The 16,100-nt window shown below is 50.2% G+C and overlaps 1 protein-coding gene across 6 annotated transcripts in view; it reads right to left on the bottom strand.

Annotated features, from left to right (window-relative positions):
• Nucleotides 1-16,100, bottom strand: part of CDKL1 (cyclin dependent kinase like 1) — a 67,938-nt gene that overhangs the window by 15,092 nt on the left and 36,746 nt on the right. For all 6 annotated transcript variants that reach the window (XM_051822825.2, XM_051822827.2, XM_070053683.1 and 3 more), the window contains one exon: nucleotides 1,156-1,228. In XM_051822825.2, the coding sequence (XP_051678785.1) occupies nucleotides 1,156-1,228 (73 nt within the window). The remainder of the gene's footprint in view (nucleotides 1-1,155; nucleotides 1,229-16,100) is intronic.

Here is a 16,100-nt window from a genome sequence, read left to right as displayed (position 1 = left end):
TCCAAAGGACCTTTGTGCTGGTGCAGGGGGGAGGTGGCGATCAGGGTCAGTGTGTCCCCATGGGTATTTGTTATTCTGGAAAATTCGGGGGGAAAAGGCAGTATTTGAATTGTCTTATGATAATCTCTCTGGCTGTCAACAACCCAGGGCTCAGATCACTACTGTTTTGCCGCCAGCCTGACATACTGCTATAAATGGGAATGCCGACGAGTCCCATGATGACATGCGGTCAGAAGTACTAGTAGGCAGGAATGTGCTCCATGTCTGCTCTGGGAATTCTTTGCAGGCTTCTGTCCCCTCCCCCATCTGCACATGGACACCAACGGAGCTCCCCGGGCCTGTATTGGATGTGTCTTTACTGGCTCAGACCTTGCCTCCCTGCCCCCGCCCTGCTGGATCCCGTGAGCTGACCCTCAGGGATAGTTACTAGTGATATAGGGGGTGCTCTCCCCGCTGGACAAGGAAGATGGCCGTCAGCGAAGGGGAGGCTGGCTACTACTCTCTTACTCTCTCCTTCTGGGGACGCAGCCTCAGGGAAAGCCACTGGGCAGCCTGCAAGCCAGGGGGTGCAACCCTCCGAGCCCAGTGGTCCCTGGTGGCTGGTGGGACCACGCAAAGCCGGGGGACTGTGCTCGCTCGCCGCCCCAGTGAGGCTCGGACGCCGGCAGCTGGGTTCTCCGTGCAGAGAGCGAGCAGCAGGTAGCTACTGAGGAACTAGAAAGTCACAGCACCTGTGCCTCCCAGGAGTTCCAGGTTTGCATGGGCTGCCCCGTCCTGTCTCACCAAAGCAGACAGGACCTCCTGTGCAGCAGGCTTGGGACTCCACCCACTGCACAGGGTCCCTCCTCAATCCCAGAGCCCTTGGGGGAGGGTGTGAAAGAATTCAGATTCCAAGTGCACGGGCTTCTCTCTGACACCTGCGTCATTTCTAACCAGTAAGCACATAGGACTGGGTGCTTAAAATCCCAACAATGCCTGTTTCACACGACCAGAGCAGGGAGGAAGTGCTGGGCGGGTATTTTTAACCTCCACTTACCCACCACCAAGTTCATGGAGAATTTGTACCCACATGAGTATGATATCAACTCTGGACAAGGCTCTAGCTGGGCTCTGCGCTCAGCCTGCCAAGTCTCCACAGGAGATGGCGGGACTTACGTTGTGGGTGTGGCAGAAGTTCACGGCCTGCAGTGTCTGCCAAGTTATGCTCTTCACGAGATGTTCTGGTACCCTGGTGAAAACAAGAAGCGCGCAGACGCATTCCTCAGAGCAGCAATGGAATTCGTCTCGAGGGGAGAAAAAGTAAAGCGAGACAGGCTTCAGCAGTGGACAGCCCTGGGCGGCACGTAGCCACTCCAGCCCCCAGGCCACCCTCCCACCAGCACAGAGTGTCAGGGACACGGGACCCCCACACCGCCGTCTGCTCAGGACAGCAGGCCCACAGGAATGCAAGCAGCCATGACAACACTTCAGAAAGCTGGTGGACGATGCAACTAAGACCTAGGTTTATTTGGTGCAAAAAATTCCCCTCAAAACCTGGTCTTCAAACATTTCAAGGAAAATGCATACTATGAGACAACTATGAGTAGCTTTCAAAAATTTTTTGCACCAAAATTAAACTTATAATTTGTTTTTTGCTACGCACACAAAAATTTTTTTGAAAGATTTATTTATTTTATTTGAAAGTCACAGTTACAGGGAGAGAGACAAGGAGACAGAGAGGGAGATCTCCCATCCACTGGTTCACTCCCCAGATGGCTGCACAACCAGGGCTGGGCCAGGCCAAAGCCAGGAGTCACAAGGTCTCCTGTATGGGTGCAGGGGTCCAAGCACTTGGGTCATCTTCTGTTGCTTTCCTGGGTGCTTTAGCAGGGAGCTGGCTTGGAAGTAGAGCAGCTGGGTCTCGAACCAGCACCCATATGGGATGCCGGCATCACAGGCGGTGGCTTTAGCCACTATGCCATAGTGCCGGCCCCATTTCCACAAAATTTTTGAAGAGCCTTCATATTTCTACAGGAAAGGACCCCGGCCATGAAAACCTACAGGGATTTCAGCGAGTATTTATGACTCCTTATCTCACATATTCCTCATTCCACCGGGAAGCGGCATGGTCCTGGAGCTAACTCCACTGATGTCAAGTTAGTTAGCAGCCAGCATCAAAGATGCTGTTTATTAGTTCAAGTTGCTGCAGACAATGGCCTGAAGCAAGATTCATCTTCCATGTGCAGGCCCACAGTTTCTCAAGACTCCCTTGACTGCACGGGTTCTGGGCGGGCAGGCATTGTGGTCAGTGCGGTAAGCTGCTGCTTGGGATGCCCGCATCCTGTTTCAGAGAGAGCTGGTTTAAGTCCTAGCTACCAAGTTCTTCCCATGCAGTTTCCTGCCACTGTGCCTGGGAAGCACTTGGGCTCCTGCCACCCACGTGGAAGATGCAGAAGGAGTGAGTTCCTGGCTACTGACTTTGGCCTGGCCCAGCTCCAGCCACTGTGGCCATTTGGGGAATAAACATGGGTGGAAGATTGATCTTTTCTCTCCCTTCCAAAAGACAGAAAAACAGTATGAGAGTAATGGAGGGAGGGAGGGAAGGAGGGGGAAAGGGAGAGGGAGAGGGAGAGGGAGAGGGAGAGGGAGGGAGGGGGGGGGGGAGAGAGAGAGAGAGAGAGAGAGAATCTTCCATCTGTTGGTTCACTCCCCAAATGCCTGCCACAGCCAGGGCTGGGCCAGGATGAAGTCAGGAGCCAGGAGCTTCATCAAGTTCTCCCATGTGAGTGGACGGGCCCAAGCATTTGGGCCATCTTCTGCTACTTTCCCAGGTGCATTATCAGGGAACTGGATCAGAAGTGGAGCAGCCAGGACTTGAACCAGTGCTCAAATGGGATGCCGGCATCACAGGGAGCGGCTTAACCTGCAGCTGCACAACGTCCGCCCCTGGAAATTTTTTTTTTTTTTAAGATAATGAGATTTCATTGATGACACAGAGGAGGTTCCCACTGCACACCATATAGCAGAAGTCCATAATGATTAACTGCTCAGTGAGGCCGTGCGGTCCTCGGCCCGCCCTGCTGCTCTCTGGCAGGCAGCTGCATCCGTGCACCTCGTCCTGCCTCTCCCGTCCCCACAGCAACTACACGCCAGGCCTCTGATGCCCGCCTTCTACCCAGACTCCATGCTTAAAGAACCAGGGCAACCAGAAGCACCAGCTGCCCCTTGTGCACATCAGAAAAAGGTACCTCACTGGGGAACATTTTGCAGAAAAGACAAGGGAAGTTTGCAAAGCTCGTGGAAAATGAAATTAGGGGAAAAGTTAATTTTGGTGCAAGGAAAAAAAAATTGAGAGCTATGAATCTGAGGGATCTCAAAAAAGCTTGTGATAAACGCGCATTACAAAAGAACCAGGCATGCATTGCAAAATTTTTTGCACGAGAACAACCTTATCTTTGACTCGCATTTTCCGTGAGCTCTCTGAAGTTCCCTTGTGCACAGCAGTGAGTAAAATGGACTATAAAGGGAGACCCCCACCCACCGGGTGGGCTCACTGCTTTCATGAATCAGATATTAAACAGAGCCGCTGTGCTCCTGAGCCAAGGCCGGTAAGTAAGCCGGGGAGGAAATTCTTCAGTAGTTGTGTTAAAGGTGACTGCAGAATCTCACTTCCAGCCCCCGGGACAGGCTACAAGGCCACGCTTGTCACAGACCAGCCGTCCAGGAAATCCTTTCAGGAGATCAGAGGACGCCTGAACAGAGGGTGGAACAACAGGGCGGAAATGAAGAAGCCGCCTCCAGGAAGAAGAGCTGGGACACTGCTCAGTCAGGGCTGTGGCCCTGGGCTCGCAGCAGTTTCTTGCCAAATTCTCTCCCTTGTTGTGGCAGCACATACGCTGCAAAAGCCTCACCTGTGCGGACAGAAAGGCCTAGAAATCACACAGCCAGGAGAGGCGACCTCAGGGGCAGGCTATCCCCAGCCTCCATTCTTGGGCCCAGAAGGAAAAAAAAACAACAACAACAACAACAACAAAAAACAGAATATATATTGGTTATTCAATGAATGAAGTGCAGTATAGATAATAGATACAAGGCCATTGGTGCAGGCAACTCGAGTCTCTGAAAACATCTGCCGGCATGATGATGCTATAGGGGTATCTGAGAGCGAAGGGTGACAGCTGGCGCTGGTGCTCCTCCCTGTGCCTGCAAACTGCCCCAGGGCGCCACAGGCGGGCGGGCTGCTCTCACCGCTTCTTTCTCACTGTTTTCCCTCTGGAATGTGGGGACCTCAGAGTCCAAGATTGCTTTCAGCTGCAACACTGAGATGATAATAGGAGGCAGGCTTTCTCTGTGGGAGAAGGGAGTTACAAATATAGAACGGCAGAAAAACAAAATACATTCTGCGGTGTTTGGTGTTGGGTTGGATTTCAGAGATATTCCAACACACACACACACACACACACACTCAAATAAGTTCTTGGAAAATGGGACTAAACGATAAGTTTGTTTTGATGAAAAAACAATTTGGAAATATATGCACATGAGGGATCTTCAAAAAGTTTGCAAAAATGTGTATTAAGAAAAAGCAATGCATAGATTTCAATATTTTTGCACCCAAATAAACCTGTAATTTAACTTCATTTTCCACAAATTTCTTCATGTCCATCTCCTCCTTCAATCCTCCCTGCCACACACACACACACAGACACACAGACACACAGACACACACACACACACTGTGAGGGGGCCCACATAGGTGGTTCAGAAAACCTCTCTGGGGCAGGCACTGTGGCCTAGCAGGTAAAGCCGCCTGCAATGCCAGCATCCCATGCGCTGGTTCAAGTCCCAGCTGCTCCACTTCTGATCCAGCTCTCTGCTACAGCCTGGGAAAGCAGTGGAAGATGGCCCAAGTATTTGGGCCCCTGCACCCGCGTGGGAGACCTGGAAAAAGTTCCTGGCTCCTGCCTTCGGATTGGCCTGGCTCTGGCCATTGTGGTCATTTGGAGAGTTAAACAGCAGGTGGAAGACCTCCCTCTTTCTCTCTCTGCCTCTGCTTCTCTGTAACTCTGCCTTTCAAATAAATAAATACATCTTTTTAAAGAAAGAGGGGCTAGCACTGTGGCGTAGCGGGTTAAAGCCCTGGCCTGAAGTGCCGGTATCCCATATGGGTGCCGGTTCTAGTCCTGGCAGCTCCTCTTCCAATCCAGCTGTCTGCTATGGCCTGGGATAGCAGTAGAATATGGCCCAAGCCCTTGGGCCCCTGCACACACATGGGAGACCCAGGAGAAGCTCCTGGCTCCTGGCTTCGGATAGGCGCAGCTACAGCCATTGTGGCCATATGGGGAGTGAACCAGTGGATGGAAGACCTCTCTCTCTGTCTCTACCTCTCTCTGTAACTGTCTTTCAAAATAAATAAAATAAATATTTTAAAAAAGAAAGCCTCTCTGGATAAGGGAACATCTGGAGCAGTGGTTAAGGTGCTAAGAGGTGGCTGGATTTGGCCTTTATGATTTTCTGAGGGATTGGATGTGAAAGACAGGAATAAAGAAATGATGCCAAGGTATTTAGCTTGAGTAACGGTGACAAGACGTGCCCTCCGCCGGGAGAACACAGGCGAGGGGTGGATGGAGTATTTGCGGTGCTAAGTGGCTATCCAAGCAGGGTTCTGCGCAGCCTGCTGTGGATCCAGAGGGAAGGTCAACCGGAAATACAGGTTTGAAAAGCACAAGCATCCACACAGGATTCAGAGCCTGGGGCTGCCTGAAGCCCAGGAGGAGGCGACGCAAGTGACCAAGGGGGAGCCGTGGAAGGTGGTTCTGGGGCTCCGGCCAGGGAGTGAGCTAAGAGTTCGCGAGGGAGAAGCCAGTGTCCCCCGAGGCCGAGCGCACGCCGCGGTCCACGGGGCTGCCAGACTCACACGTTCGAAAGACCAAAACCCACTGGGTCTGAGAGAACAGTCGAGGTCACCGCAGTGCGCTGTAGAGTAGGGGAAGTAGCTGAATGAATGGCAGCTGGCTTCAGAGATCCGCGAGCGCGGAAACCGAAGCCAGGGGAGGGATAGGGGAAGAAGCAGCCAAGTCACCCCCAGAGACTCCTCCAAACGCTCCAGGACTAGCAGCCGGGATCTCTAAGGGGCAGAGCTGGGAGCGAAGAGGAGCATGGGAAGTCTGCTTAGGAAAAGATCCCAGGAAAGCAGCAACAGATCGCCTGTTCTGTGCCCCCAGGGAGCGCTATTTCTCCTGCCTGGTGCAAGGCTGCAGTTCTGTTCCCTGGAGAGGGTAAAATCAGGGCATTTGGCACAGCCGAGGTGGTGAGCACACTCGGACTGTGAAAACAGGGTCAAGATCATGTCCACGCGACCTGTGAACACTGAGCTTCCCAGCCCTGTTGCTCCAGCAGGCTCCAAGAAAGCCCATGGTCAGCCGAAGATCCCGACGTGGGGGTCCACCCCACCCCCCACTCCCCACCCCGGGGGTCCACCCCCACCCCTGCCCAGCCGATCAGCCTGCAGAGAGGCTCAGAGCTCCCAGGAGTCCCTCCTCGTGCCTGGGGGGTGGGGGTGGGGTGGGGGGGCGGTGGACATGATCACAGGCTATGTGATGCCCAAGGAAGCCTCTGATAAGGTTAGAGTCCAAAAACCAACAGAAAAAAAAAAAACAACTACAAGACTGTGGAGTGTAAGGAGAACTTAAAAAACAAACAACCATCCACACCCGCAGAGAGAGAAGCAGAGCTCCGGCATCCATGAAATCAACACAGGAACTGTGAGACAATGAGAGGAGCAGCCAAGAGACCCGCACTCAGGCGGGGGAGGTGCAGGAAGAGCAGATCAAACAGAGGACAGGAAGCCGGCGAAAAAACCATCCATGGTGCTTTTTCTCAGACAGAAAGGGCCCATAACCGCCAGCATCAGGGATGAAAACCAAGACCCACAGTTCTCATACTCCAAAACACTGAGCACAGAGAGAAGATTCCAGAAGCTTCGCAAACTTCTGGAAGTAAACAGGGACCAATGCAAAGGCATAGAAAGTAGAATGGCGTGAGAGTAGTTCACAGCACTGGGAGAGAAGAGGCAGTAAAACGGGGGATTTTTGCTGTTGTTGTTGTTAAAGATTTTTATTTATTTGAAAGGCAGAGTTACAGAGAGGCAGAGAGAGAGAGAGAGGTCTCCCATCTGCTGGTCCACTCCTCAAATGGCTGTAATGGCTGGAGTTGGGCCGATCTGAAGCCAGGAGCCAGGAGCTTCTTCCTGGTCTCCCTTGCAGGTGCAGGGACCCAGGACTTGGGCCATCCTCCACTGCACTCCCAGACCACAGCGGAGAGCTGGATAGGAAGTGGAGCAGCCAGGACTCAAAGCAGCACCACCATGGGAAGCCGGCACTGCAGGTAGCAGCTTCACCCGCTGTGCCACAGCCCCGGCTCCTGAACTTATGAAGGGCTATTATTTTCACCCAGGAACAAAAACCCGGGGCCAGTGTTGCGGTGCAGTTGGCTAAGCCTGCGATGCTGACATCCCACATGGATGCTGGTCCAAGTCCTGGCTGCTCCACTTACAATCCAGCTCCCTGTTAATGTGCCTGGGAAAGCAGTGAAAGATGGCTTAAGTCCTTGGGCCCCTGCCGCTCATGTGGGAGACCTGGATGAAATTCCTGACTCCCAGCTTCAGCCTAGCCCAGCCTGGCTGATGCGGCCATTTGGGGAGTGAACCAGGGGATGGAAGATCTCTGTTTCTATGTAACTCTGCCTGTCAAATAATGCATAGATAAATCTTAAACACACACACACACACATACACACACACAATAGTAATGGAGCCTTTTAAAATTAAAAAAAAAAAAAAAAAGACAAACCCTGCACTTTAAATGTTAATTAAGGGTGAGAATAGAGACTCTGCGGGCAGGAGCAAGTCTGAGGCTCTTTTTCTTGCATCCTCCTGTATTCCTCCTCAAGGAATGCTCTCTACAAAGGAGTGTAAATCCTAATAGGAGGTCATAGGAGTCACAGAACCCCAGAGGTCCCGCCCAGGAGGGAAGGGCCTGGAGCCCAGGAGTGCGGCGTACAGCCAGTCCCGAGTGCCATGGCGTGACTTAAAAGCCAAGCACGTTCATCGTTGTCATCACCGCGCCCTCAGCCTTCTACCATCTTAATAAATACGAGTGGGGCTGACAAACGAGCTGAAGAGCTTTGGAGGGGCCTGGTGGACGGGCCAGCCTCCAGCAGACAGGCTGCAAGCCGCAGCCCCCACTGACAAGGTCGGCTCCAGAATGTCTGATCCCACACTGGTGGCAAATGGTGGCTGTGGCTGAGCTCCCGACCTGTGGTAAAGGTGAGGGCCAGCTCCCTCTCATCCTGTACTGCCGTTAAGAACCCCAGGGGGTTCCAGGTCATATGCAAGTGCTTCCTTCCGCAGACTCACAGATGAGTTCGGCTGTGACCTCCGAGGCAGGAAGAGGTTGTGTTTCCTCTTGGACTTGGTTCTTCTCCACCATGACGGGACCAGGCTATTGAAACATAGACAAGCCCTATCCCCAGCTCCTCTCCCTAGTACACAGTGCCCAGAAGGGGCTGGACGGGACCCAGCTGGGTTTGGGTCGGTGGGATTTGTACTCCTGAAGATGTAGGCTCCCCAGGTCTAGAAATGGGGGGATGGGAAAATCAAGGGCACCTCTACTTGCTTTTGTCCCAAACCAAGAAGGAAGGGGCTTGGGGAGCCCCACTCTGTTCCCTCGGTGGGGGGGGGGGTGTCAGGTGGTCTGTAGTTTAGCTGCCTTACTGAGAGCTGCAGTGGTCTCTCCAGGGTCCACTGGTTGTCTGCACGGCTCTGCAGAGACCCTCCTGCTGGGGAGGGTGGTGGGGAATCCGTTCTCTGCTAGTGAAGACTTGGAGGAGGGGCGCAAGCCCTCACCTCCGCGACTTCACCCGGCTCTTCCTGACCAATCTGGGAATTTTGCTTCATCCCCTGGAACATGAGGGGCTCCTGCTTGACTCCAAGGAAGGGTGGGGTGGGGAGGGATGTCGTTGGAGATGTTTGCACCCCAGATTTCTGTGTGGTGGAGCTGTCTTTTTAACTGATCAGAGATGGATGTGCTTGGCCAAGGGAAGCAAAAAACCTAGAAAGAGGAAGGCAGGGATTCCAGGAAGTCAGGAGCCAACCAAGGAGAAACATCGGGAACTCCAAGGGTGACAGCAAAGGGGGTCCCAGGAAGACAGCTGGACAAGGAGGCTGGGGCACAAGACGGCACCTAGAGGGAGGAGGGCACCCAAAGGGAGAACGTCTCAGAGAAAAACACGGAATTGATCAATCAGCTGGTGTGATTATCCTATGGAAAATATGAGAGGCTACCAAGAGCAGTGGGAAACTGGGTTGGCATTTGGAGCAGTGGGTAAGATGCCTGCATCCCATATAGGAATGCCTGGTTCAAGTCCCAGCTCCTCCGCTTCTGATCCAGCTTCCTGCTGGTGTGCTCCCTGGGGTGCAGCACTGTTGGCTCAGGTGATGGAGCTCCTGTTCCCACATGAGACCTGGATTGCATTCCCAGATCTCAGCTCCAGCCTAGCCCCAGCCATTGCAGGCATCTGGGGAGAGAAGCAGTGGGTGGGAACTTCCTCTCTCTCTGCCTCTCAAATGAATAAGTCATTGATTAGGGAATTAAAAGATAAAATTTGTAAAATATATATATTATTTTGAGGAAAAAATACAAAAGGAAGCAACAGCATGATACAAAGCTCAGATATAAATAATATTTACATACATATAATTAAAACAGTGAATACTGAATAAAATTTTTTAAACTGTTTATTTATTTGAAAGGCAGAAAGGGAGAGGTTGAGACAGAGAAAGAGAGATCTTCTATTTGCTTGTTCACTTGCCGAATGCCTGTAGCAGCCGGGTGTCTGCGATACTCAGGGAGAGGTCAGGCAGAAGCTGGGAGCCAGGAACTCTGTCTGGATCTCCCACGTGCAGGGTAGAGACCCAAGCACTTGAGCCATCACGTGCTGCCTCTCCAGGTGCACTAGCCGGAAGCTGGATCAGAAGTGGAGCAGCTGAACTTGAACACTGATATGAGAAAAAGTTGTCCTAAGTAGTCCCTGCTGAGCCACACCAGCTGCCCCTGATACAATGTTGCGGTCCCACATTGGGGGATGGGGAAGAGGAAACAGAGGGGATAATGCTAAAGAGAGCAAAATCCTCACGTATCACAACAGGAAGGCTGTGGGTGATGTCTACAATCCCACACATCAAGAAACAGCAGTATGCTACACTTTTGACATTGTCTATTTCTGGATTTGATTTGTTAATGATTTTTCAGGAAATTTTCCACCTAGCTTCATGAGGGACATTCATGTGTCATTTTCTTTTCTTCAAATGTCCTTATTTGGCTTTGGAATTAAGGTACAGTGGCCTCGTAAGATGACTTGGAAATTCTCCTTCTTATTACATTTCCTGACAGAGTTTGGGTAGGATTGTTATTTTTTCTCTTTCTTATATGTCTGATGAAATTAACTCATCAAATATTTTAGTAATAGAATCCATAATAAGAAAAACATGCATAAGTCCACATTATTCATGGTAAAATAAATTCGTTCAGCTTGGCAAAAACTTACAACCAGGAGTCCTATTTTGAGAACTTCTGAAGGAAAAACACAAAAGAACAACAATGTATTTGTGGGGAAATTTTTTTTAAAGATTTTATTTATTTATTTAAGAGGCAGAGTTACAGAGAGAGAGAGAGAGAGAGAGAGAGAGAGGTTTTCCATCCGCTGATTCACTCCCCACATGGCGCAATGGCCAGAGCTGGGCAGACCTGAAGCCAGGAGCCAGGGGCTTTTTCTGGGTCTCCCACGTGGGTGTAGGGGTCCAAGCACTTGGGTCATCTTCCACTGCTTTCCCACGCCAGAAGCAGAGAGCTGGATAGGAAGATAGGATTTGAACTGGCACCCATATGGGACGCCAGCTACAGGCAGTGGCTTAACCTACTATGTCACAGCGCTGGCCCTGGGAAATTTTATAACAGAATCATGATTAAACTACATACTGAAAACAGACGGAATGCTCAACAAGGGAACACGGGTTAGGTGTAATGTAACTTGATGTAATAGAGTCATTAATAATAGAGCTACAGCCTACACTGCAACGTAAGTGGAAATGTGCATGAAAGAATATTAAGTGAGGGAGTGCACTGAGAGGAAAGCAGTCATCCCATCACACAACCCAGCAGCCCCGGCCGCCAGGTCGGCTGCTTTCACCACGGTCCTCGGCCTTGTAGACACAGACACTTAACTTTGCCAGCACACCAGGACGGTATCCATGTCCAAGGAGCAGGTGAACATTAAACAAATTAACCGGCCTGATACATGACACTAGCAGCCGGCGGCTTAGTCACCCGTGCTCAGATGCCCAGTACCAGCTCTGTTCTCTTCACCGGCCGCTCCGTCAAGAAGGCAAGTTACAGTGGGTATGGGGGCAAAGGACGGGGTTCAGAGCAAGCAGGCAGGCAAGCTGAGCCGAGATAGCTGCGTTGGATTCTCCTCCGCGATAGGAGGCGCTTGTCATGAGAGACAACGCACGCCATCAGCCGCTTCCAACGAGGCTGGCGGCCGCTCTGAGCGCGCTGTGAGCGTCTCGGCCCTTCACGTACTCCGCGTTGGTTTCACAAAGCAGCTCTCGGGAGGCAAAAGCTGACCCATCTCTCCAAGCTCTGGGGGAAGGCTGTCCTGTGCCTCTAACGTCCAAATAACAAAGTTGAAACGAACAGAGAGAAATGAACGCTTAGGGAAGTGAACACATCAGACCGACTGTAAAAGATCCCTTCGGAAAATACGGCAAGGAGAAAACACGTCTCTCTTGACGGAACCACCCTCTCCACGGCTGCCCCGCTGTATCTGTGACAGCGATGGTCAACCAATCGACGCTATTCAAGACTTATTTCCGCACAAGGCTACAAGCAAAATGGGGAGAGGAGGGAGGAGGGCCAAGCTCTCATACGAAGAATATGTTCTAAGCGTTCACTGTAAAGAAATATTTATAGAAAAATTGTTCACTGTAGCCTCATTAGGAGCAGAGAAAAACTAGAAGCAAATGAAATACTTATCAATAGGGTATTGAGGGGCTGGCACTGTGGCAGTGGATAAAGCTGCTGCTTGCAGTGCCGGCATCCCATATGGGTTCTGGTTGGAGTCCCAGCTGCTCCACTTCTGATCCAACTCTCTGCTGTGGCCTAGGAAAGCAGTGGAAGATGGCCCAAGTCCTCTGGTCCCTGCACCCACATGGGGGACACTGGGGAAGCTCCTGGATCTTGGCTATGGATCTGCTCAGCTCCGGTGCAGCCATTTGGGGAGTTGGCCAGTAGATGGAGGATCTCTCTCTCTCTCTCTCTCGGCCTTTCTGTAGTTCTGCCTTTCAAGTGAATGGATACATATTTTTAAACATAAATCAATAAGGCTGGCGCCGTGGCTCACTAGGCTAATCCTCCGCCTGCGGCGCCGGCACACCTAGTCCCGATCGGGGCACTGGATTCTGTCCCGGTTGCCCCCCTTCCAGGCCAGCTCTCTGCTGTGGCCAGGGAGTGCAGTGGAGGAAGGCCCAAGTCCTTGGGCCCTGCACTCCATGGGAGACCAGGATAAGTACCTGGCTCCTGCCATCGGATCAGCGTGGTGCACCGGCCGCGGCGGCCATTGGAGGGTGAACCAACGGCAAAAGGAAGACCTTTCTCTTTGTCTCTCTCTTACTGTCCACTCTGCCTGTCAAAAAATAAAAAATAAAAAATAAATCAATAAAGTATTGAATAAAGACATCATTGTCAACCCATATGATGGAATTCTATACAGCCATTTAAAAATATCAAAGTAGGGATAGGTGTTTAGCATAGCGGTTAAGACATTGCATAGGATATCTGCATTCCCTTCTGCACTGCCTGGCTCTGATTCCTGACTGCACTCCTGATTCCAGCTTCCTGGGAATGCACACCCTGGAAGGCAGCAGATGATGGGTCAAAGATCTGGGTCCTGGTCACTCACACTGGAGACCCAGCTTCTGGCTTGGGCGCAGCTCAGCCAGCCCTGGTTGCTGCAGACTTGTTGGGGAATGAACCAGTGGATGGGCAACATCTCTGCAAATATGTATGGTTAGGAAGACAGATCCAAAATAAAATATTGTTGTTCATAAATGTTTAAAACTATATGGCACCATGGAGGGCTCGCATTGTGGTATAGCACTTAAAGCTGCCCACTTAAAGCAGTGGCACCAGCATCCCATATGGGTGTCAGTTCAAGCCCTGCCTGCTCCATTTCCAATCCAGCTACCTGCTAATGGCCTGGGAAAAGCATCAGAAGATGGTCCAAGTGTTTCGGCTCCTGTTACCCACATGGGAGACCTGGATGAAGCTCCTGGCTGGTGGCCATCTGGAGAGTGAACCAACAGATGGAAGATCTCCCTCTCTGTAACTCTGAGTTTCAAATAAATAAATAAATCTCATATATATAATATATAATAAACAAATTATATAATAAATATAATATTATATAATATATAATAAATAAATAAATATATGGTAATGTGAGGCCAGCGTTGTGGCTCAGTGGGTTAAGCCACAGCCTGTGACACCCACACAAGCATCTGTTAGAGTTCTAGCTGCTCCACTTCCAATCTCGCTCCCCCGGAAAGCAGTGAAGGTGGCCCAAGTATTTGGTCTCCTGCCACTCACGTGGGATATCTAGATGGAATTCTGGGCTCCTAGCTTTTCAAATCTCTAAAAAAAAATGTATGACACCCTATCCTTTGTTGATATTGGCTAACAGATCAAATGAGGAACCAAGGATAATGGACGTCTTCTGACTCCTAGTGTCCCAGATCACCCATTAACAGCATCACAGAACTGGAAGTCCCTTTAACCTTCACCCACTCCTAAATTCTCAGTTTCACAGGCAAGGGCACCTATAAACAACTTGACCATGGTATGGGCATATCCCACAGATGGGCTGACCTGCCTTTACTGGAAATATACTTAGAAAGTTTTATTTTTGAATTTGAGGTCATTAAATTGAAAAAAAAATGTTTTCCCAGGAATTTCAAAATCCTTGGTGGATACAGTGTAACAACATTTACTCCTTAATTTTGAGAAGTCAAACTTTTTAATTACAATTCAAATAGACTCGAGACTCGATGAATATTTGATACAATGGGCAGTGGCATATTTTTAAAGCAAAAGTCCTTAAGCTTCAGAATGAACAGAATGATCTGGCTAAGAATAAATCAGAGCAAAAGTCTGGTACAGCAGTTAAGCCACCAGTTGGGATACCTGTATCCCGTACTGGTGCCTGGGTTTGAGTCTTGATTCCAGTTTCCTGTTAACGTACACTCTGGGAGGCAGCCAAGTGATGGCTCAAGTGCTTGGGTTGCTGCCACCCATATGGGAGACCTGGATTGAGTTCTTGGTTCCTGACTTCAGCCTGGCCCAACCCTGGCTGCTGTGGGCATCTGGAGAGATAAACCAGCCAATGGGAGATTTTCTCTCTCTCCTCTCTCTCTCTCTCTTTCTCTGTATTTCAAAAAATAAAATTTTGAAAATATGATTTTTTCAAACTTGCTCAATTAAACAAGTCCTTCAGTAAATGCGTTTAACAAACCATAGTATTTTATCACTTGGTAACAAGGTTGGTTGTAATTGATACACATTTATCAACTAGTCTTTCCTTTTTTTTTTTTTTTTAAGATTTATTTTTTATTTGAGAAGCAGTTAATGAGAGAGAGGGCGAGAGATCTTTCATCTACTGGTTCACTCCCCAACTGACTACAACATCTGAGGCTGCACCAAACCAGGGCCAGGAGCCAGAAATTTCCTTCAAGTCTCCTACGTGCGTGGCAGGGGCCCAGGTACTTGGGCCATCTTCTGTTGCTTTCCCACGTGCGTTAGCAGGGAGCTGAAGCAGAAGTGGAGAGGAGGGAATGGAACAGGCGCCCTGAGGTGAGAAGCTGGTGTTGCAGGCAGTAGCCTAACCTGCTACTCCACAATGTCAGCTTCTGGTCTTTGTTTTTTCTAACCCATTCCAATATTAAAGCATTTTCTATTTTCTGGAAAATGCATAATGTATTTTGCCCCGTGGAATTTAAAAAGAAAATATTTCAAAACTCTCATCACTCCTTAGCCTGTTCTTTTCTTCAGCTCAAATTATATGCCAAAAAAGGGCTGACTCCCGACTGCTTCTGACCCCACAAATTGGTGTTCCCAAGCTCCTCAATCTAACACAATGCCTCAAACTGTCTGCAGCATCTCCCTAGTCCCACATGGCCAGGAATAACCTGTACTAACGAGTTTAGCTGAAAGTGCCACTTGGGGGCTGTCAAAAGAGCAAACACCAACATAAGGCAGGCTTTCTCCTTGAATTTTTCTGTTTCAGGAGCTTTCTAAAGGGCAGCGTCTGCCCTCTGGCTCTCTCCGGCTGTGTAAGTCAACAATGAGCCAGTGCAAGGTCCTAACAAACCACAAGCCGCTCTAATCCCATTTGCCTGGAGGTCATGGCAGATCCCACAGGACCAACCACAAGCATGGGGCAGAGCAAGGCCTTGGTCAGGGCTTGAAAGAGCTGCTTAGTCTCCAGCCACTGAAATGTGGCTGTGAGCAGGAACAGGAGCACAACTCTACGGCTCTCACCTATAACCCACTCTTCATGTTGGTCCCAGCCCAAGCAGGATGCCCAAGAATAGAGCAAGGGAAGCAGAGGATAGGATACCCCTCTCCTACTCTTAACTTCTCCAAAGTCTCTTTTCCTTTCAACTCAAAGGCCACCTCCCACATGAAGCCTGCCTCAACTGAGTTACTTTGAATATTATCTCCCAGGGACCTGCTAATCATTCTGCTCACTCCCTCCAGTCAGTGATTGGCCCAGGATTTGTTGCATTACATAGGCTGAGCCAATCAGGTTCCCAATGGGGTTTGCATGCAGATGCTACCTTCTTCTAGAATGTTCTCTCTGGTTGGACAGCTCTTTGGGGTCATACCAGCTTGTGGCCATGCTTTCTGTTTTGGATTTTTCCCTTCTACTGCTTTCTATCCCATGCCACACACATCCCCTCCACCTTATAAGGGAAGTTTGTTTGCAGGGAAGATTGAAGCCAACACAGT

Source organism: Oryctolagus cuniculus, chromosome 12, assembly GCF_964237555.1.
Source record: "Oryctolagus cuniculus chromosome 12, mOryCun1.1, whole genome shotgun sequence".
NCBI classification, from domain to species: domain Eukaryota; kingdom Metazoa; phylum Chordata; class Mammalia; order Lagomorpha; family Leporidae; genus Oryctolagus; species Oryctolagus cuniculus.
The sequence above is the reverse complement of the archived record's forward strand: the minus strand, read 5'-3'. Positions and strand labels throughout refer to the sequence as shown.